At 45.7% G+C, this 23,991-nt stretch overlaps 1 protein-coding gene across 1 annotated transcript; it reads right to left on the bottom strand.

Annotated features, from left to right (window-relative positions):
- Positions 1–7,048: 7,048 nt before the first annotated feature.
- On the bottom strand, positions 7,049–23,750 carry ZNF598 (zinc finger protein 598, E3 ubiquitin ligase). The gene is made up of 12 exons (XM_089539921.1): positions 23,448–23,750; positions 19,719–19,831; positions 18,707–18,836; positions 18,363–18,574; positions 17,242–17,459; positions 16,542–16,659; positions 16,219–16,397; positions 15,983–16,067; positions 13,462–14,231; positions 10,767–10,899; positions 9,861–10,005; positions 7,049–8,230 (listed from the first exon to the last, which is right to left on the bottom strand). The coding sequence occupies exons 1-12, from the start codon at positions 23,640–23,642 to the stop codon at positions 7,874–7,876; spliced, it is 2,655 nt and encodes an 884-aa protein (XP_089396047.1). The 5' UTR covers positions 23,643–23,750; the 3' UTR covers positions 7,049–7,873.
- Between the last annotated feature and the right edge of the window lie 241 nt (positions 23,751–23,991).

Here is a 23,991-nt window from a genome sequence, read left to right as displayed (position 1 = left end):
ACTGGATGTATGGAAATGGGGAATGTCCTCCATTTTAGTTGCTCAGATGCAATTTAAATGGGGGAAGATGAGCTGAATTTAAATGGTAATCATCTTGTCCTCCAAAGGTTGTTAGGACTATAACTCTCAGCATTCCTCACCATATGGGCTGTGCCAGCCATGAGGCTGTTGAGAGCTGCAGTCCAACCTTTGGAAAACCATGATTCCTTGCTGTAAAACAAGAAGGGAATCTATATGCTGCCTTTTTAGTTGATTTTAACAGAAGCTGCAATTTTTATTTTTTTAAAAAATACTTATGGCTATCGGGCTTTTCTAGTACTCATTCTTGGGGGGGGGGGAGTGGATCTCAAAATCCCACTGCAGAGACAGGCACTCGATCCATTAGGAATGATCTTGGTGCATGGAACTTTGTGCCCCTGAAATTTCAATATGCCACGGCTGGCATTCTGTTAGGGACATACACACATGTACATGAACCGCATGCATGCTGTGTATGGCTTATTTTGAGTACTGCAGAGGCTAGTATTCGCTTCCCCCTTTGCAGTTATCAAAGCAGACCCCCCTGGACCTCCTGAGTTCCTGATCAAGGACCCTCATCCCCAAAAGAGAGCATGGAGGGGAAAGCAATGCTTGGCTAGGTCCCCGTAGCCAAACATGAAGCAATTGCCTCACCTGCTGCAAGTTCTGGAAGAACCCAATGGAACACAACGGTTGGGATAATCCCTTCATGTCTAGCTATGGGAACACAGCCAGACATTATTGCAGTCCCAACCAAACACATATTGTCTGTGTGTCTAGGGATGCTTTAGTGTACTATAGTATGTCTGGGAGGGTATTGTGGTTGTTGGTAAATGGCTCAGAGTAGTTGTAGCCCCACATGTCCAGTGGTTCCCAAACTTTGGTTCTCCAGATGTTTTGGACTTCAACTCCCAGAATTCCCAACTCTTGGCCATGTTGGTTGGGACTTTTGGCGGTTAAAGTCCAAAATACCCAGAGGACTAACATTTGGGAATGACTGCGTTACGCTAAGCCATGTTGGATTGAGGCCTGTGCTTTCCTAGAGTAAACGCACTAAATTGGCTGGACTCACACTTTTAGTGTCCAGTGTTGGAAGATTTTTGTAGCAGCATGCAACAAGGTCAGTCGTGGGGCCAAAAACCTACGTCGCGGGTCTAAACCGGATATCAAGGACGGTTTTAATACAGGGTCCAAGTAGAACTGTAGCAATATTTTCCTTAGAGGGAACACTGCCATTTTTAGCAGACACAGAATTGTGTTTTCAGTATTTTAGAAGACGATGACAACAAAATAAAGCTATAAGCACTTAAATGTTTCTTTAAATCGATTGTATAACATGAAATAAATGTCTGTTTCGTACAGTGTATTTTTTCTAACTATAAAGAAAATCCATTCCAGAGTATCCTTGTATTTGCCGGGGGGGTGGGGGGGGGAAGGGGGAAAGAAGAAGAGAGGTCATGTTTTGTCTGATCGGTCAAACTGTCTTGGGCAGCCGTGTCTATGTGCTGTGTATTACAATTTTGAATGTATGCACCTTATGCCTACAGATGTATTCTCTTTTCTTTTCTCCCTAACACATTCCCTTGCTCCTCAAGCCTGAAGGGGAATCCAAAGGTATTGTCTCAATAATGCTTTGTACAAAGGGGTTATCACCCCATAAGCAAGGGCTGGCCCAACCAAGACACACTGAGGCCTGAGGCAGAAAATTCAATGTAATTCAGTTTTGCATGGCTAAACGCAAGGGAGAGGTGTAACATTTAGTTGCTCTAAAGGCTGCGTTTGTGGTTCTTATGGACCCCCGAGTTTCTAAACCATCCCTTTTCTGTCTGACAAAAGGATGTTCTGCCTCACTGCAGAACATTGCCTCCAGGAGCAGCAATTGAGCTTTTAATCTGTTTGCATAATGTCAAAAACATACCATATATTAGTCGACCTCATGTATGCCATGGACAAGTCTGGGGGCCAAAATTATGGATTTTGATATAAGTCAAGGGTAAAATCTAAGGGCATGTAACCAAGGATGTAAGCAAAGGAAAACAATGCCAAAGAATGCCACTATTTTCCAACCCAGGCATTCAAAAAGGCCAGAAGCGGAATCATGGCAGAGAGAGTAGAGGTGCTGTGTGCTTCTTTTAGGTCCTCCCAGGATAGACTAAGCTCTTGTCTTTTGCCATTCTGCTCAGAGAAGGGGATGGTTCCTATTTTGGTATAAGTTAAGGTACAATACAGTTTGGCCCTTGGTATCTGCTAGGGCATGGTTCCAGGACCCCCTGGATGCTCAAGTTGCATTCAATACAATGGTCAAAATCAAGGTTTGCTGTTTGGAATTTATATATATATATATATATATATATATATATATATATATATATATATATATTTAAGTATTTTCTAACCATAGATGGCTGAATCCATGGATACCGAGGGCTAACATGGACCCATTGATAAGTTAACCCGGGTTTTTGGGGGTCAATTTTTTGACTAAAATTTCTAGACAGGAGTATATACAGCAGTTGGATTTCCAATCACTGGGAAGGGGGCTTTTGAGTCTGTGTGACCAAATATCTAGATTCTGTGGGATGGAGGTATGATAAAGAGGTCCGAAACAGTGTTAGCACCTGCGTTATGAAAATGTAGTGCAGGATGGCCATCTGTCCATGGGAGTGCTTTGACTGAGTTCCTGCATGATAGGGGTTAGACTAGATGGCCCTTGGGGCCTCTCCTAACTCTGTGATTTTATGAACATGAACATGGCTTGGGCACCATGGGCTATAGAGACAAGCCTAGCAGGCTACAGAGGGCATAATGGGGCTGGTTTAAGTGATCAATGGGCTATAGAGACAGGCCTAGCAGGCTACAGAAGGCATAGATGGGGCTGGTTTAAGTGATCAAACTGACTAAAAATAAATCACCATAAATCACTGAGCTATTAGCATGGTTCAACCTGTTCCCACCAGTGTGCATTAAAAAGCCTTTGCATGAGATTCTGAAGACTTTTTGGTTCCGTTTCTGTATGCTCCTTATGCTCCATCAAGTCTGACTTGTGTTGTTTTATGGCCGCTCAAAGAGCCACAGCTTCTCATCACAGCACACCCTTTTCCATTAGGGATAGGAGTTAGCAAGATTGCTTTGTACTGCATATTATGCTGCTTTAGCCTACATCACCCCATTGTTGACCATAGGGCTTAATTTCCCTTCCTCAATATAAACTCAAGGATGCTACTAGGGAACGGTACCATCATATTGTGTGTGTGAAGGTGTAAACAGTACCAAGTCGCTACTGCACATACAGATTGCATGGCAACCATAATGACATATTGAGACTGCTCTTACTTTGAATTGTGGGATAAGCAGCTTTGAGGAGAGACAGAGCAGGCGTGCATTAAACTAAGAGCAGGTGTGCCCAAAGTTATGGGTCCAACTTCTCTATTGTAGGGGTACAAAGGATAGTAACATGTCCTGTTTCTGGATGTGTATCAGTGTCCCAAAGAACACTGCCAATTCAATGTGTCTTATGGGGGGGGGGACATAATGGCTTGCTTGTTGTGCGCTTGTTGAAATTAGTACCATAGCTACACCATGACCTTAAAGCAGGGAGTAACACAGTGTGGTCAAAGCCAATTTTGCTTCTTCACTTTTAAAGCTGCCTGAAGCCACGCAAGACCACCTTTTCTCCTGATCAGCATTCCCTTCCAGGATATAATCCTTGTGCTGCTTTGGGAGACCAGGGTTTAAATCCCTCCTCAGCCAAAGAAACATACTTGTGACCTTTCTTCACGTTCTCTCAGTCTCAGAGGAAGGTCGTGGCAAACCATTGCTGAATAAAACCCTGCCAGGAAACCCTTCCTAGGATAAAGTGATCCTAAGTTGAAGCCAGGGTGGTACAGTGGTTTGAGTGCTGAATTGTGACAAAGACCAGGTCTGAATCCCTGCTTGGCCACGGAAACCCCGTGTGACTCTCTCAGCTTCAGAGGGAGGCAAAAGCAAACCCCTCTGCACAAATCTTGCCAAGAAAACCCCTTGATAAGCTCACCTTAGGGTTACCCTAAGTCAGAAATGACTTGAAGGTACACAGTAACAACAAGTTGTTCTGAAGGCGTGTAAAAACAAATATGATCTTTCACAGACCCAGTCAACCCCTGCCTTAAGGACTACCAATCAAAATCCCAAGACTGATTACTTCAGTGTTTGCCAAGTCTTTTTGTTTTAATGCTGCAGGAGCAAAAACAGGTTAACTCTCTTCAGGCTAGTCCCAGCTAGGTTCCCTTCACACCTTATTCATTCCAATACAGAAATAACTCTTTTTTGCCTTTTAACTTTACCTGCAATACATCAGCAGGGCAGGCTCTCCTCCTTTTGCTTAAAGGTTCCCACCATTGCTTCTAAGTCGAGTCTTCCCCAGAAGAGCGAGAAAAGCCTTTGGGGGAAGAAAAAGGGCCAGGGAGGGCTTTTGTGCACAAGAGAACCTCCCTTTCTAGCTACCTGCAGTTTGCTGCAATACTGTACACATTTCCACCTCACATTGTTTGCATTGTGTTTAATAAAGATACCAAACATGCAGATACCTCTCTTCAAAAGCAAGACTGCTATAGAAAGCAACAACAACAAACAAGTTGCAGTTGTTAGTCATCCAATGTATACTGTGGTCAAAAAGTGGTCTATGTGAAAGAAGTTTTTTTTTTAATTTAATGTTTACAGTTCTTTTTGTATGTATATAATTATTATAGACAGATAAACCATTTGGAAAGACAAATCACCAATCTGTGATTGTGTAATTTTAATTGTCTGTGAACCAACTGCAACTTATTTTCCAATAAAGATTTTAAGATTTAAGCATTTGCTACCTCTTATTAACCTCCTACTGAAATCACAGGGAGAGCGGGTGGACAAAAAAAGGGCACTGGTGGGCATTCTCAAAATGGCAGACACAGATATCAGATTCAGCTAGTCATCTGCAACAACTGGGAATCTCTTCCAAATAGTGGAAGCATTACAGATCCTGGTGTTTGATCATAGGCATGAAAAATATAGCAGGTGTGTCAGGCAAGGTAGCAACCGATCATGGTCTGCTAGAAGTGATTTGTGAGATCGAGCCAATTTCCTCTCCTGATTCACGAGGACCATGCCTGTTACAACCAAAAATAGGAAGGCGGCATCAACAGCAGCTGCCTGGTTTGCTGTTATTCTTGCCAGCAGGACGTGGGCACAAAGCCTGTGGATGCCCACGCACGAATCAATGGAGGGAGAAGTGTTTTGAGACTCTACAGTGCCAGGCCCTGAGACACAGGAGGAAGGCAGGCATACCCAGAAGTCTAGACCATCCTGTAGGTGTCAAGTTGCCTGTGAAACCCACTTTTGTGGCACCTAAAGCCCCCCCCCCCCACCAGTGCCCCAAACCTCCCAATACCCTTACTAATAAAACAGTAACCCAAGTTTGGTATCCAAACCATGCAGGAACCCCCCTAAATGCATAAAAACACACTAAATATCCTACCCATCCTCAATAGCACTCCAGAACTCTGTAATGCCCCTAAATATTTTCCCTCTGGAGTCCTTCTCAAAATGGCAATAAGAAGTGATGCAATGTCACCTCTTGTCACTATCTTGGGAGGGACTATAGAGGAAAAGAAGTATTTGGGCTTACTGGTGTGTACATGTGTTTCAGAGTCCATGAGTGGGTGGGGAAATTGGCTCCTGGCCTCCACATATTTGCCAAACTCTGGTTCTATGACTTGGAGGACAAAATTGGGGGAATACTTATCAAATTTGCAGATGACACCAAATTAGGAGGAATAGCTAATACCCCAGAGGACAGGATCAAGATTCAAAATGACCTCAACAGACTAGAAAACTGGGCCAAAGCTAACAAAATGAAATTCAACACGGAGAAATGGAAGGTACTGCACTTAGGGTGGAAAAATGAAAAGCACAGATATAGGATGGGGGACACCTGGCTGAATGAAACTACGTGTGAAAGGGATCTAGGAGTTCAAGTAGACCACAAATTGAACATGAGTTAACAGTGTGATGTGGCAGCTAACAAGGCCAATGTGATTTTAGGCTGCATCAATAGAAGTATAGTGTCTAGATCCAGGGAAGTAATAGTGCCACTCTATTCTGCTTTGGTCAGGCCCCACCTTGAATACTGTGTCCAGTTCTGGGCACCACAATTAAAAAAGGACATTGAGAAACTGGAGCGTGTCCAAAGGAGAGCAACTAAAATGGTGAAAGGTCTGGAAACCATGCCCTATGAGGAACGACTTAAGGAGCTGGGGATGTTTCGCCTGGAGAAGAGAAGGCTAAGAGGTGATATGATAGCTCTGTTTAAATATTTGAAGGGATGTCATACTGAGGAGGGAGCAAGCTTGTTTTCTGCTGCTCCAGAGACTAGGACCCGGAGCAATGAATGCAAGCTGCAGGAAAAGAGATCCCACCTCAACATTAGGAGGAACTTCCTAACAGTAAGGGCTGTTCGACAGTGGAACAAACTCCCTCGAAGTGTAGTGGAGTCTCCTTCCTTAGAGGTCTTCAAACAGAGGCTGGATGGCCATCTGTCGGGGATGCTTTGATTGTGATTTCCTGCATGGCAGGGGGTTGGACTGGATGGCCCTTGCGATCTCTTCCAACTCTACGATTCTATGATTCTACTACATCATCCATGAAAAAGCCTAGTAGTATATCACCTTTGGCCACTCCAGAACCTACATAAAAGTCTGGGGACATACCTGCCCTCCATGCTTCCAGTGGATGGAGCAGAAGGATGCTAAGGGTCTGACTAGCATAAGGAGCCTGATATTCTTATGGATCCTGACCTTGGTGGGAGTTTGTCATTGCCAATGGGTTCACCCCCACAATGTCTGCATAGTACTCTTACGGAAATTCACCCAGCAACTGGAATTTGCAATTAGTAGGAAATACAGCAATGGCAGCAAGATTGTTCCCAAGGACTTAAGCCACCCTGGCCTCTGTTATTCTCTCCAGTGAAACCCATAGGACATGGCGCTTCAAGGCATGAGACGGCAGCCTGGGATGGTCAATGTGGAGCAGCGTTTAATAAGCCAACACCTGGTCTATCTAAGCCACCGCAAGGTTCCTCAAAGACAATGGAAAATAACCAGACTTGCATCACTGGGGTAGAAATGTACATTGACAGTGAGAAAGAAAAGCACTTAATATTATAGTTCCCTACATGCAGTTCTAAGGAGGAGGAGAAGAAAGAAAACAAAAACACCAAGGTTTTGCCTCCCCAGAAACAAGCTAGACCAGAATGGCTTTCCAACAGCTTTGAGATCTAGGTACGCATCTTCTTAGGGTCCCACTCCTGCCTGTGAAAGAATCTTAACTGTCCCCCACAAAGAGTTGCTGCATTTGAAGTTGAGGAGGGAGTGAGGAGGACAGAGCACTCCTTGCATGCCATACCATCCCTCTGTACTGCTCTGCAGTCCCAATTCCCTTCCTTCTCTGGTGGGCTACACTGCTTGTGTGACTATCCCAAGGGTTCCTTTGCATCCAAATGTTAACATATCCCTTCATTTTTTTTACAACCACCCCACCAACACTCCATTTCTACAACTGGGGCAACTGGAAAGTAGCAAATCCCTCCATGCTGGTGGTAAACCAAGTCACATCTCCTGTGACCCTGCAATGCCAACTTGTTCTGAATGGCACAAGGGAAACGGCTGTCCAGGCTGCCATCGCCTCTCAACCTTCTCAGCCTCCATATCGCCCCTCTAGCCCACACATACACACACACATACACAGAGCCAGCTGCTCTCCTCTCCACAGAAAATGCCTGCCTTCCAAGAAGCATGGATTTTAAAGATGGAGATGGTCTTTATTGGTTCACCTGGAACAGCTATCTGATGATTCGGCTAATGGCCTGCAAGGACGGAAATTCCTCCTCCTCCAGGTGCAAAGCCTTGTGGGAAGCCAGGTCCTGCTGGGTCAGCACCTGTTGGCATGTGGGGCAGACACAGCAGTCAAGTTCGGTGCCCAACTCTGACTGCCAAGCCATCTTCTTGTTCTTCTTGGGTTTGCCAGCGGAGGAAGGGGAGATACCAAACTTGGCCTTCAAGTCGTTGTGAGTGGCAAGCAGTTCCTGCTGCTTGGCCGTGTCCGGCAACAGCACCAAGAGCTCGCTGAAGATCTTCTTGAAGTTCTCACCAAGAAGCTCCTGGCAACTTTTGTAATACTGCTCTGCAGAAATCTGACCCTGGGGAGGAGGGAGGGAAATTGGACAGTCAGAAAATGGAACCATGGGGAAGCCTCACAGAAGCCTAGATGGGCAAATACCAAAAAATAAAGTAGCAGAAATTTATTAGATAATAAACAGGCTCCAAATTAGCTCTCCCTCCACCACAAATCTTTCTTTTGGGAAGAGAACTAAATAGGAGGTATTCTTAGGCTCAGTGACAATAAAAAGAGTTCAGACCATAAGAATGTTAACAATAACAAAACAGCAACAGCAGATTCATATTTGTGTTTAAAGAAGGAAAATGAGGAGAGAGGTATAGCCTGGCAAACCTTCCTGGAGAATGTGTCTCTTTGTAGGGGATAATCCAGGAAAACAAACTCAAGCTGAATCCAGAGAAAACAGAGGCGCTTGTGATAGGTGCCCCTGGTCCGGGGGAGATTTCCCAACCCATCCTTGATGGGGTCATACTTCCCCTGAAGAATGAAGTTCACAGTTTGGGAGTACTCCTGGACTCGTCTCTACAGCTGACATCCCAGGTAGGGGCGATAGCCAGGAGTGCAAGGTGTCAGCTTCGGCTGATACGCCAACTGCGTCCCTACCTGGCTCAAGGGGACCTTGAAACAGTAGTACATGCGCTGGTAATCTCTCGTTTAGATTTCTTAATGCGCTCTACATGGGGCTACCTTTGTACCAAGTTCAGAAGCTCCAACTGATTCAGAATGCTGCAGCCACACTGATCACCAAGACATTGAGATCAGAGCACATTACACCGGTACTGAAATCTCTACATTGGCTGCCGATTAACTTCCGAGCGCAATACAAAGTGTTGGTTATTACCTATAAAGCCCTACATGACCTGGGCCTGAGTTACTTAAGGGAACGTCTCTCCCTACATAATCCGCCCCGCACTCTCAGAATATCTGGCACAAAAATATTAGAACACCCCAAAACCAGGTTGAAAACTACCTCTTGTAGAACATTTTCTGCGATGGCCCCTAGACTTTGGAACAACCTACTGGAAGAGATCCGTCTTATACATTCTTTGGAAGCCTTCAAGAGGGCACTGAAGACAGATCTTTTCTGGTGGGCCTATCCAACGGATCTCCTCTAATCTGATTTTGAACATCTGAATACGATGACTCAATTCTTACGACTGTGAGAAATACTGTAACAACTCTCCCCTTTTTTATTTCTGATTGAAGTATTTTGTATTGTCTATGTGTTTTATGATGTTTTTATTGCTGTAATCCCACTTTGATCCGAAGGGAGAAGCGGGAGATATAAATAAAATATTATTATTATTATTATTATCATCGTCATCATCATCATCATCATCAACAACGGGGGTTAAAAAGGCAAGGGGGCACTTCGGAGTGATTGTTGAGGGACAGTCACACTTTGCCTCCACCAATGATAATCTCAAAAGAGGCACCATAGATGGATTTGGGGAAGAAACAGAAAGGGTTAGCAAAATACCTCTTCTCACAACATAACACACATCCACAATGGTGATAATGGGAAGAACCCCTAGCCGCAGACCTGACCTTCTCCTGGCAAGTACTTCAAAAGTGATGTCTACTCTGTTATTTTAAAGTCATGAATGACATCAACAATAACAATTTAGTTTTAAAAAGTGGCGTCTACTTACCTGCCTGAATTGTCCTGAATAAGTCTTGAATTTGTTGAATTGGGATTCATCGTCTTTAAGAAATTCCTTGATTGACTGAATTAGCTGGATGTTTCGCTGCTGGAAGTTTTCTAGGATCAAGTAGGGTCCCTGACAAGGTTTTGATCTGTTTTAAGGGGGAAAGTGCAAGAACTGAGCCATCCTTGGATCTTTCTTTCCTTCCTTTTTAAAAAAAGTTTATCTGTTGAAGATGCTCACAAAGTGGCATCAAATAATTGTCACACAAATGTAATTCATTCTTCTTGTCCCCCAACCCAATTGTTTCTAGGTCTGAAGACATGTTACCAACCCACAGCAAAACAAAGTAATCTCCTATGGATAAAAGACTTTTTTCTCTTATACACCTTATTCTAGATAGTAAACACTTTTTTAACGTAAATACGACTGCCTCCAATTTTGATTCAGAGGGCATGATGTTCCAAAATTGCCCTAACTTGTGTCAGTGCCTCTCTTGCTTAGGTTTTATTGTTACAGATAATTTCATAGCATCCTTTAACTGAAATTAGCAAGGTGATTTATATATAATGGAGGGGAGGACCTGAGCACAATAACATAAAGCAAGGACCAAGGAGCAGCCAAGTTTTTCAAAGTGAGACTAGAAACAGCCGATAGAATTAAAACTATGGCTAAGAAGCTTGGGGAAATCAGAAGCTATTTGCTGGAAGAAGAGTAAGGCAGGTGCCAGGCAGGGCTCTCTAGGAAGAGTATCCAAAATTAGGGAGCTACCCCAGGAAGCCTCTCCTCCTTGCCAGCTGTTCACCTTGCCACAGTTGGGGCACCCACAAGAAGCCTGCCGATTAGCCACTATACCAAGGAGGAGGGCAACAAGAGAAACCCTACAAGAGCTGCCTTGAAGTGTTAACTTACTCTTTCAGAGAAACAGGGGCAGTGTCTGAGGCAGTGGTTGGTGGAATAGGTACAAAGCCAGGGGGTGGTTTACTGAGAGGTGCCAACAGCCCCGGAGGCGGCAGTGGGCTGAGTAGCACCACAGAATTGAAACCTAGAAGTAGGGAGAAGAAAGAGGAGTCATTAGAGCCTGGTTTGATGTCAGATAGAGCCAGCATTTCATTAGCCATTCTTCTGAAAGAGCGAGTCCTCGTGGATTTCATTTTTAGGTGTTGTGGGTGAACAAGGACTGGTTTGAAGGGATTTCAGAGGCATCCTTTGCCATCTTAAGGACTATGAACTGATGCAGCAGAATCGGCAGAGGTGAGGAGAGCCACATGTGGAACATGGGCTTTCCAAGCACATGGTCTCAATTCAAGCCCAGTAAAAAGGTTTCAGGGAAAGATCTTGGGGAGTCATCAGGCAGACCCAGCAACATCTTGGACTGCCTGAAGGAAGAGGCCCCTCCCTCCTCAACTGTCATCTCGGCCTCAGAGGGAGCCATCAGGCAGACCCAGCAACATCTTGGACTGCCTGAAGGAAGAGGCCCCTCCCTCCTCAACTGTCATCTCGGCCTCAGAGGGAGCCATCAGGCAGACCAGCAACATCTTGGACTGCCTGAAGGAAGAGGCCCCTCCCTCCTCAACTGTCATCTCGGCCTCAGAGGGAGCCATCAGGCAGACCAGCAACATCTTGGACTGCCTGAAGGAAGAGGCCCCTCCCTCCTCAACTGTCATCTCGGCCTCAGAGGGAGCCATCAGGCAGACCCAGCAACATCTTGGACTGCCTGAAGGAAGAGGCCCCTCCCTCCTCAACTGTCATCTTGGCCTCAGAGGGAGCGATCAGGCAGACCCAGCAACATCTTGGACTGCCTGAAGGAAGAGGCCCCTCCCTCCTCAACTGTCATCTCGGCCTCAGAGGGAGCCAGCAGGCAGACCAGCAACATCTTGGACTGCCTGAAGGAAGAGGCCCCTCCCTCCTCAACTGTCATCTCGGCCTCAGAGGGAGCCATCAGGCAGACCAGCAACATCTTGGACTGCCTGAAGGAAGAGGCCCCTCCCTCCTCAACTGTCATCTCGGCCTCAGAGGGAGCCATCAGGCAGACCCAGCAACATCTTGGACTGCCTGAAGGAAGAGGCCCCTCCCTCCTCAACTGTCATCTTGGCCTCAGAGGGAGCGATCAGGCAGACCCAGCAACATCTTGGACTGCCTGAAGGAAGAGGCCCCTCCCTCCTCAACTGTCATCTCGGCCTCAGAGGGAGCCAGCAGGCAGACCAGCAACATCTTGGACTGCCTGAAGGAAGAGGCCCCTCCCTCCTCAACTGTCATCTCGGCCTCAGAGGGAGCCATCAGGCAGACCAGCAACATCTTGGACTGCCTGAAGGAAGAGGCCCCTCCCTCCTCAACTGTCATCTCGGCCTCAGAGGGAGCCATCAGGCAGACCAGCAACATCTTGGACTGCCTGAAGGAAGAGGCCCCTCCCTCCTCAACTGTCATCTCGGCCTCAGAGGGAGCCAGCAGGCAGACCAGCAACATCTTGGACTGCCTGAAGGAAGAGGCCCCTCCCTCCTCAACTGTCATCTCGGCCTCAGAGGGAGCCAGCAGGCAGACCAGCAACATCTTGGACTGCCTGAAGGAAGAGGCCCCTCCCTCCTCAACTGTCATCTCGGCCTCAGAGGGAGCCATCAGGCAGACCCAGCAACATCAGGGACTGCCTGAAGGAAGAGGCCCCTCCCTCCTCAACTGTCATCTCGGCCTCAGAGGGAGCCATCAGGCAGACCCAGCAACATCTTGGACTGCCTGAAGGAAGAGGCCCCTCCCTCCTCAACTGTCATCTCGGCCTCAGAGGGAGCCATCAGGCAGACCCAGCAACATCAGGGACTGCCTGAAGGAAGAGGCCCCTCCCTCCTCAACTGTCATCTCGGCCTCAGAGGGAGCCAGCAGGCAGACCAGCAACATCTTGGACTGCCTGAAGGATGAGACTTCTCCCTCCTTTAACTCTATTTTGTATTTTTTACGATTTTACTGTACACCGCTATGATCATCGCGGAATAGCGGTCTATAAATAAAACATATTATTATTATTATTATTATTTCTATCCAATCTGGTAAGAACTCAGTATTAAGGAAGCCTTGCCTGATTTACGTGAGGCTTTGGGTTCAAATTTGACCAGTATCAGGGGTTGGAATCATGAGGCATCTGCCAAGGGCCACAATGATCAAGAGGAATTGCTTTGAATCCTATGTGCTGCAATCCCAGAATAAGCTGTGCTAATTCAGAGAAGCTGAAAAATCTGCCCCTGTTTAAGAAGGATTTTGCTTAACTTTGCACAGGTTATAGATTTTAAAAAAAAATTATTTGGCAGAACATGAACCCACTCATGTTAGTCCCACAGGAAGTTACTCCCACAGGAAAGTCCCATTCTTTCCCAGCTACAGTTGGCAGCAGGAGTACATTAGCAAAACAGCCCTAACTCAGTCCATGGTAAGGAAGACCTTGAGCCCCTGCTCCTGAACTTCAAGTACCTTGGTTCCCAAGATTTCACAAGTCTGAAATGCTTTTTTTTTAATTCTTTATTTAATGGACTGATGTTGTTCCCAGGACACACAATTTCGATCCCAATACCACACTCTAAATTCCCACAGAAGATCTCCCCCCTGTCCCTGCAACCTTTACCTGGAGGGGGAAGTGTTCGAGCTGGTCCAGAGTTTCCAAGGGCTGGAAAGTCTTCCTGAGGCAACAGGGGCTGGCTAGCCACAAGGGGCTTCTTAAGGCCGGGTGGCTCTTTGGAGGCGTTACAGGGAACGAGGGGTTTCTCAGAGTGGCCGTTCACGATAGCCGCAGCTCTATCTGATACAACAGCTCCAGCAGGTGGGTTTGAAGGGTGCTCAGCCTCCAGTGGCTTTTCTACGGAAGCAAGAGGGGGTGGTGTCTCCTGAGACACAAGAGACGAGGCTGTTCTTGGCTTCTCAGCCCCAACTTTCTTCTTCCTGCCTACTTTAATAAAAGCTTGGGAATTGGAGGTTGCCAGCAAAGAGGAGACGTCCACCATCGTTGGGATGGCACGGATTTCCTGGCCAGTCAGGCTACTGCTGTTGTCCTGGTTGTCACTGGAAAGTGTTGCCTTGTTCTTTTTGTTTCCTTTCGCACTGCTCGTGGGTGCTGCTTTCTGGGCAGGCTGGCCAACATTGGGATTGCTGGCCATGGCCCGGGCCATGTTTTTACTGGAGCCACAGCTCCAGGCGGACGTGAGTGTCGACACTGTCTTACTGTTTGGCTGGACTCGGGACACCAAAGCCGGGAAGTCCTCCTCCTGGAAGGCGGTCCTTTGGGCTGTGGTTGTGTAGCTCAAGGACAGGGCCGAAGAGACCGCAGGAGCAGAGGAGGAAGAGGAGAGGCTTGGAAAGTCCTCTTCATCCAGTTTTACCAAGGCTGGTTGAGATAAGCTGTGAGAAGAACAGTTATACATAAGAAGCTGCGCCACACAGCACAGGGACAGCAACCCTAAACATTTCATTCCTACCTCACAGAAGAATGTCGGGAGCCCTGAGGCAGAAAACATGCTCAGGAACCTGGGTTGCTATGAAAATGCAGGATTGTGGTCAAGCTTGAGTTCCCCCTGCCTGGCCCCCCCAAAAATTAGGCAGAGGGCATGGACTGCTTTTCAAGCAGAAGTGACCCAGGTTCAAGCGCTGGGAACAAGGATGGAGTCTTCCAGGGCATGCACAAAGGCTGCATCCGTACAGCAGAAAAAATCCAGTTTGACCCCACTTTAAATGCTATGGCTCAATGTCATGGAATTCTGGAACCTGTAGTTAGTGGTACCACAGCACTCTGGCAGAGAAGGCTTAATAGTTCATAAAACTACAAATCTCAGAATTCCATACCACTGAGCCATGGCAGTGGAAAGTGGAGGAGACATGGCAGAAGCCTCTGGCTACCTGCTCTTAGCCATATACAAATGGTGACATCATCCACTGACATATCCAGAAAACCCCAGCAGGCCTCATCAGATGCAGTAATCACTTTGCCTCTGGCTACAAGGATAGAACCAGACATTTTTCCAATCCTTTCCCACGCTCCAGCAGCATCAGACTGACTGGGAGGACTGTCATGGTTCCATGTAAATCCAGATGGCAATGAATGGCCAGCTGTGGCGTGGCTCTGACACGAAACCAACCAAAGTCCCTATAACCGAAAAGAAGCAAGATAATAACCAAACAAAGCAACCGAAGGGTTCTAGCAAAAACTGTAAGTGAATAACAGCATCCTGGAGCAAAAAACCAATGTAGTATCTAAAAGGGTAAAATTACCCCACTGAAAGATCTGTAAATGCTACGGGTAGGAGAAAAGCCCCCCCCCCCTTTTTTTTTTTTCCTTTTGGCAATTATAAAAGCTGCAGCTTTTGAATTCAGCAAAATCACATTGTGTGCTAAGGAGTTATTGTACTTTTTATATTGTAAACATTGGCAGGCCACTGAAGAAGATGTAGGTCAAAACGCACCTGGCCTTTTGTTTTTACAGTGGACCCTTGTTATACGCTGGGGTTTGGTTCCAAGATCCCCCGTGTATAACAAAATCCGTGTATGCTCAAGTCCAATTAAATATAATGACATGGCGAAATGGTGTCCCTTATAAAAAATGGAAAATCAAGGTAAATTTATACTTTTTTGGAACATTTTCAAACCGTGTATGCTTGAATCCGTGTATAAAAAATCCGTGTATAAGAAGGGCCGACTGTATTAATAGAATTGTTTATAATTGCCAAAAGGAAATAAAAAAAAGGGGGGGGGGCTTTTCTCCTACCCTTTCTGTTGTTTTATTGGCTTTTCTCCAGGGTTTAGTTTTTTTTGGTTTTGTATTTTGGATATTTTATTCACCCTTAGCATTTACAGATCTTCCAGTGGAGTAATTTTACCCTTTTAGATACTAAATTGTTTTTTTGCTCCAAGGTGCTGTTATTCCCTTATAGTTTTTGCCAGAACCCTTCGGTTGTTTTGTGTGGCTCTGACACCGTCAACAGATGCCAGATTGTGGTGGATTATTGGGAACAATGCAGTGATGACCACAACTAGAGCATGGATATGTGACATGGAACTATCCCCAATGCCATTTCCTTGATATCATGTGCATGAATGGCTTCTGTCCGCCCACTGAAATCTGGCCTGAGCATTGTCTCATGAGATCCAAGACTCACCTCTGCAGAGAGCCCACTGCTGGTGAGCCAATGGCAGGAAAGTCATCCTGGCTCAAAATGGTCTTTGGAACGGCTTCCATGGAAACTTGGGAAGAAGAACAGAGAGGCAGGTTTAATGCAGAGGGCCCTCTGGAGTCCCCTGTTCCAGCAAGTCAGCCCTGCAGAGGTCAACCAGAGGATGGGCCACCTGCAGTCCTCCCCCCCCCCCAAAACATCTGATCACATGGTTGGCTCACCTGGCACTTCAATTTGAGGTTTTGGTCCTCGTTTAGAGATGTTTGAGTCCAGATCTTTCATGTCTTCCTTTTTCACCCGGGTGCTCTCTTCTTTGTCTTCCCCACGCTTCTTCTCCTCTTGCCTTTTGGCAGCTACTGATGCTCTGACTGCTGCAGCAATGTCCCGGTCTTCTTCTTCCCTGTGGGTTTTTTGGGCAGCAGCGTAAAGAGGAGTCAGAGAGTGAGAAGCAGAATTTTCTTACCGATTCTGAGGGCAAAGGGAAGTGTTCCCCCTCTTGCTACCCCACCTTCCTGCCCTTCAAGAGACCCAAGAAAAACGTTACCTCTTGTATCGCCAGCTGCCCCGCCTGTTTTGTTGTCCTCCTCGTAGTCCTGCCCTGCCTCCTCTACCTTGGCGGTTGTAACGGTCAACCTCTTCAAAGTCTTCACCACTCACAACCCCTGGAATATAAAGACAAAGAGCTAATCAGCCCCAAACTGCCCTTTTTTCCTCAAAAGGGTTGATATCATAGCAGGGTAGAATAAGCTACAGCAGAGGTGAATTGCATGTTTCCCAAGACCTTATCTGCCTCCCTGAAAGTGATCGAAAATGCCAGACAGATCTATAACTGTGCTGCACAACGTATGCACTAGGGAATGCTGAGTTTTGTGGCCTGCCAGGTATGTCTTGCTGTCTTTCTAGACAGAGAGAGGCAGAAGACTTTCCACAACAGTGAAAACAGACACCCATAGATATTATTCAACCACTGTTTTACCAGGCAAATCCACCCCCCTTCTGACTGATCAAGCTCAAGGTCCATAGCCTGAACTTGTCAAGTTTTCTGCATCTAGTACCACAGTCTGTGTTTTTCTAATGGCGTAGGAAACATGCACAGAGCATACCTTTCAAACCATACATACGCATCCTATAGTTGTGAAACAACTAGACAACCAACCCGTATCCTCCCGGAATGCTTTAAAATATAAAAACTACCCAGAAAATTAATGCCCAATCCGCTGATAGTTCCCTCCAGCTAAATGTACCCTCGTTCCTCCGCTGATGCCTCGGAGCATAGTTGAATTGAAGATCAATCTGCCGGTTCTGCCTGGCCTCTGCCCGGTTTTTGCTGTGAAAAGTTGTCTTGTGGGCCTTGTAGTCTATTTCCGTCCGGAACGCGTGTGTGAACTGCTCGGTGCTGCACCGACCTTCTTCACAGAGGAAATGCTTCTCACGGAAGTGTTCCCGGAGGTATTCATAATCACTGCAGTCAAGGGACAGAGGTAGTCATTTAGCTCACTAGTGTGTGATCTCAGGTTTCACACACTTGTGTTTGTGGTGGTGAAAAGAGAAAGAGGAAATGGAGGTACACCAACACTGTGTTGGCCCTGGATAGACCAATGGCCATCCCAATCCCAGATGGTTGCTAGGATTCCTGCAAAGAATGTTGAGCAAAGGGAAGGCAGATCACTAAACTCAGATCAGTTGTGACTGAATTGTTCAGGAAGGCCAAAAAGCAAATAAGAACTGTTCAAGGCATGAGGATTGTCTTAAAAAAAACAAAAACCACCAGGCTGGCTGTGCAAGACTGAAACCAGGCCATTCTGGCTCTGACCCCCAAAAAGGACCCCGTTACCTAATAAAGTCAACTGCTTCCTTTAAAGACAACTGTCCCACCTTTTCTGAAGAACCAGAAAAGACACAGGGAAAACAAAGGTCCTCTATTTTCAGCAGGGTGAGAAGTGAAGGCTAGCTTGACAATAGTCACATGTTTAAGTATCAAGAAGGTAACACACATATCAGTCTGAGATTTTTCAGCTGAAGCAAGAGTGGGTTAGTTCTGATCTTCCACTTGGGATTGTTCTAGAACAGTCATGTATCTTACTTGTGGAGGCTGCCAATTCTCCAGTCCCAAATACCTAACTTTTAAAAAAATGGCCATGTAAATGGGCATGATTGGGTTATAAGAATCAAGCACTGGAAGCAAGTGTTGAAAACAGACAAAAACAGTCCTACTGCTTGGAGGATGGAAAGGCAAACCTGTGGGCCAGGTGCCGAAGGAACAGAGCCTCAACGTCTTGGTAAGCCAAGTGGATCAAGAACCAGAGAATACATAACTTCAGGAAAAATTACCTCCACAAATTCAAGTTCAGCAGTGCTCACAAACCTGTAATACTCCTGTGCACCATCAGAATCGCAGAAGTGGCAGAAATAGTGGTCTCTTCTCAAGTGTTTCAATAACTCGTCATTATCCAAATATCGCTCATCACAAAATTTACACAGGGGGTGGCCACGGTGAGATGTGTCATCAGGATCCCCATGGATTCTGTGCCGGGCAAGGTCCTTCCGTGAATACCATTTGCGCTCATATGTAAAGATCTGGAATACAAGAGAGAGAGAGCAGAGCCTTAATTTTCATGGGCAGCAGGAAGGTTTCCATGACTTTGAGAGCTCCCAAGGCCTTAGCCCATCTAATCCTTTTGGCCCAGGGCAGAACTCTTGGCCACTTGCCTTCAGATGCTTCACGCAGAGTTTGCAGCAGAATAACTCGTGCTGCTTCCTCATGTGCTGCTCCAAGTCCACAATGGTGGCAAATGGCCTGGCTTCTGGGCAAAGTGGGCACTCGTGTTGCAAGAGCTTCCTAGGATCAGAAAAGAGGGTCCAACAAGAAAATATTCACAAGCTGAAGGGTGCCTTCCCCAATACCAGCTATGCTGCCTCTCATCATGCATATTGCTCTGTTATTTAAGTGTCAAGAGTGTGAGCTACATTTCATTTTAATTTGTAAATGCATCCTAAGTACAGGTTGAGTCTCCCTTCTCCCAAATGCCTGGGACTAGAAGTTGGATTTTGGATTTCAAAATACCTGTATTTGCATATATGTATATAATGAGGTACCTTGAAGATGGGATCCAAATCTGGTCATGTATTTATGTTTCACATACACCTTACAGACATAGCCAATATTTTATGCACAGTATTTTAAATAATTTAGTGCACGAATCAAAGTTTGTGTACCATCAGAAAGCAAAGGGGTTACTGTCTCAGCCACCCATGGAAAAAGTTTTGGGTATTTGGAGTGTTTTGGACTTCAGAATTCCAGATAAGGGAGATTCAACCTGTATCGGAGAAAATGCTTAGAAGGACATGATGCAAGTCCATTTATCAAGGTAGCACATATTTCACACTGATTCATCACACACTCACACATGCTTGGGTACCTACAGTACTCATTTTGCAAAATCCCCCTTGCATCTGCCTGTTTGTTAGGTGGGCAATGGCCATTTGTCTCCTGACCCTGGAAATCTTGCTTAGCTCCCACTGGCTCTGTTTCATTGGGCACAGCCCACATATTTTCACAATGGGATATCTCTCACCATTGACTTGATACATTTACCATACAGGGCTGTGCTTCTTGGCATGGAGATAGGTAAAAGCATTTGCACAGCTGCCCTTTTGGCATTTCATTTCCCGCCAAATGTTTTTGCAGCTTCCCAAAGAAAGTAAAATAAAGAATGTTTACCTATAGAGAGCATAAACTTTTCCATCTGTAAAATAGATGTCATATTTCTTCTCGTGCTGTAACTGGCTGAGCGCTATTGCTGAGAAGGATGTCAACTTCCTCCCAAAGACGACCTAGAAAGGACAGAAGGGGGAGAGTTAGAGGGCAAGGACACACCAGGCCTAGGACTGCATACATAACAACAACATACAAAGGGAACCCCAGTACTGGTAGGGCAGCTGACATCCCCAGAGTAGATTTGGTGGAGATCATCAGGGAAGGGACACAGATTGGATCAGGCACAGAGCGTGGATGAGGGAAAGTCAGATTCAGATCCCAGGCAAATGTAGTCCTTCTCGGCCTAATCTACTGCATATGCTTGTAAGAGAGAGAAAAGAAAGATGGCTGTGTTGTCACTGTCCATGAGGTGATGGAACAGGGTGAGAAAGAGATGGGGAGAATATGTTCACCAATTCTACCCAGGTGAGCTATTTAAAACCATCGGCATCTTGAGACATTTGGCTGGGTGTTCCAAGTTAGCAATATGTGATGCTTGTTGTTGGGGCAAAATGTCCGAACAAGGGGTAGTGGTGCGCAAGAAAGGTTCAAACCAGGACACAAACGGTGCTGTTCCCAAAGATCAAGCATTCTGTTGAAAGCTAGGTTCTCTTTCCTCAAGTCACCTTGCACAATCCAACAGCTCTGCACAGTCCTGACTTACTCTATGGAATGGAGGTTATTTCCACTGTTTTCAGGAAATGAAGAGCTCACGTAGCATAGAAAAAGATTAGTCCAGCATTTTCAGGTGAATTTGACAGATAAGTCACCAGAGACCTGTGGGTTGCTTACGCCTCCCTTTAGCTACCGGCATGCACTACCGGGCTGTTGTTTCCCCAGGATTTAAAGGTTATGTAAGAGGAAGTGCCTCTGGCTAGTGACACGCTGCTCCAAGAACAAATGGAATGCATCATCTAACCAGACGCAAGGGAATTCCAAGGGAAGTCGTCATGCCATAAGATTGAGGATCTGGAGGGAGAGTAATCTCTCCAGAGCAAACAAAAGCACTGAGGAGAGAGCAGCCTCAGGTCTAACCAGATCAACAGGAAGCATGGCTAAGTGCGCTGATCCAGACATGTCAGGCAACTTTCAAATCTTTGTGGCAACAAGGTCACAGGGTTTCTCCCTGGCACCTTTGGTTTAAGGAATCAGATGATAGGAGAGGAGAAATGCCACCTGCCCAAGACTCCTGTCCATCAAAATACGCAAGGATGGGCAAGATATACAAGGATGGACTATTGGTCTGAGGCAGCTTGCTGTGGTTCTGCCCACTTTTGATGGAACTTGTCAAGCCCAAATGGGTACTTCCTGCCCTGTCTCATGCCACATCCTGAGGGCCATGCTGAGCGTCACACCTGTCACAGGTCTGAGGAGTGCCTTAGGGAGCTGGGGATGTTTAGCCTGGAGAAGAGAAGGTTAAGAGGTGATATGATAGCCCTGTTTAAATACCTGAAGGGATGCCGTATTGAGGAGGGAGCTAACTTGTTTTCTGCTGCTCCAGAGAATAGGACCTGGAGCAATGGATGCAAGCTACAAGAAAAGAGATTCCACCTCAACATTAGGAGGAACCTCATGAGAGTAAGGGCTGTTCGACAGAGGAACAAACTCCTTCCTTGGAGTGTGGAGGAGTCTCCTTCCTTGGAGGTCTTTAAGCAGAGGCTGGGTGGCCATCTGTCAATGGGGATGCTTTGATTTGGATTTCCTGCATGGCAGAAGGGGGTTGGACTGGATCAGGGCCCTTGTGGTCTCTTCCAACTCTATGATTCTATGATTCAGGTTGGAGTGGATTTGTCAAACCATGTCTGCAACTGATAGTCGAGCTGGGAATACAAAACAGGTAATTAATTGTAAAGATGAATAAAGTGGAGGTTGCTAGCTTCAAAGAGACCATCCCTGCAAAAGCTTAAGGGCTACAGGAGTGTTCCTTTGAACCTTTAGGATGTGGACTATTCAGAGCTTTATAAGCAACAGATGCCAAGGAATCCAGGGCCAGGAGGGCTAACACTTTACACCAACAGACAGGGCCTTTTCCTGGCTCTCTTGACACAACTCTGCTGGCACTGCACTCTTCCCCTCCATTGCAGCTTCCAAAGAGCCAGTCCCTCCAAACAGAGAAGATAGCGCCATCAGCGTGAGCGACTCTGGCGCTTGGCAGCAGCTCTAGCACACGGCCAACAAAATGGAGGCCAAGCCCCCAGGGCAGGATCAGGACAAACCCATGAGGCTCCCTTGGGACATATAGATAGATAGATAGATATAGATGATAGAGAGATAGAGACAGATAGATATAAACACATATAAATAGAGATATATAGATATAAATAGAGATAGATAGATAGATAGTAGATATAAACATAAATAGAAATGGATAGATATAGATATAGATATAAAGTGATACAGATATAAATAGAGACACAGATGGATATAAACAGATAGATATAAATAGAAATAGAGATAGATAGATATACAGATACAGTATATAGATAGATATAAATAGACAGATATATCTGTATATAGATATGAATAGATAGATAGATAGATAGATAGGTATATAGATAGATAGTAGATATAAACATAAATAGAAATGGATGGATAGATAGATAGATAGATAGATAGATAGATAGATAGATAGATAGATGATAGACATAGATGGAGATAGATAGATAGATAGATAGATAGATAGAGATATAAACAAAGACATAGATTGAGATAGATAGATAGATAGATAGATAGATAGATAGATAGAGACATAGATGGAGATAGATAGATAAATAGATAGATAGAGATAAATAAAGACATAGATGGAGATAGATAGATAGATAGATAGATAGAGATAAATAAAGACATAGATGGAGATAGATAGATAGATAGATAGATAGATAGATAGATAGATGATAGACATAGATGGAGATAGATAGATAGATAGATAGATAGATAGATAGATAGATAGATAGAGATATAAACAAAGACATAGATTGAGATAGATAGATAGATAGATAGAGACATAGATGGAGATAGATAGATAAATAGATAGATAGAGATAAATAAAGACATAGATGGAGATAGATAGATAGATAGATAGATAGAGATAAATAAAGACATAGATGGAGATAGATAGATAGATAGATAGATAGATAGATAGATAGATAGATAGAGATATAAACAAAGACATAGGTGGAGATAGATAGATAAAGACATAGATGGAGATAGATAGATAAATAGATAGATAGAGATAAATAAAGACATAGATGGAGATAGATAGATAGATAGATAGATAGATAGATAAAGACATAGATGGAGATAGATAGATAGATAGATAGATAGATAGATAGATAGATAAAGACATAGATGGAGATAGATAGATAGAGATATAAATAAAGACATAGATGGAGATAGATAGATAGATAGATAGATAGATAGATAGAGACATAGATGAAGATAGATAGATAGATATAAACAAAGACATAGATGGAGATAGATAGATAGATAGATAGATAGATAGATAGATAGAAGCCATATAGACTATACAGGTAAGTGAGATATAAAGGGAGGCAGATATAGACAGGTGCAGATGGATTAGAGATCAATAGCTCTCAATGGAGAGATCGATAGAGAGAGAGAGGCCTAGCTAGCGAGAGAGGGGCGTAATCCGGGGGCCCTCGTCCCCCTGCAGGGCGCCTGTCCCTCCCTGACCTGGGCGAGCTCCTCCCGGCAGACGGCGCAGTACCGGACCCCGCAGAGGGCCCTCATTCGGACGGAGCAGCGGTAGCAGATGGGGTGCTCGCAGCGCCCGAGAGCCACCACCTCCAGCTCCCCGCAGCAGAGGACGCACGACGAGGAGGAGGAGGAGGAGGGCGGGCTCCGGGGCTCCGGCGGCGAAGAGGCCATGGCTGCTGCCCGGCGGCGGGCGATGGAGGCCCGCGCCCCGTCAGGCCCACTAGGCCCCGGACGCAGCCTAGCAACCGGACCCTCGGCAAGGAGCGGCGCGCCTAGAGCGGCACACGCCGAGAGAGAGAGAGAGAGAGACGCCTAGAGCGGCGCCTGGAAACGCGCGCATGCGCACCTCCCTCTCGCTGACTGTGCTGGTCTTTCTCCTTCCGGATTCCGTCACATATAGACACACTAATATAGACTGACTCCCGGGCAGTAACTTCCGGCTTCGACTCTTAGATTTCTTCCTGTGGCTGCTGCTGCTGCTGCTGCCGCACTGCAGGGAATAAAGCACTTCGATACCGCT

Source organism: Sceloporus occidentalis, unplaced genomic scaffold, assembly GCF_023333645.1.
Source record: "Sceloporus occidentalis isolate IW3139 unplaced genomic scaffold, rSceOcc1.0.p SCAF_10, whole genome shotgun sequence".
Taxonomy (NCBI): Eukaryota; Metazoa; Chordata; class Lepidosauria; order Squamata; family Phrynosomatidae; genus Sceloporus; species Sceloporus occidentalis.
This window is presented reverse-complemented; position numbering and strand designations above follow the sequence as displayed.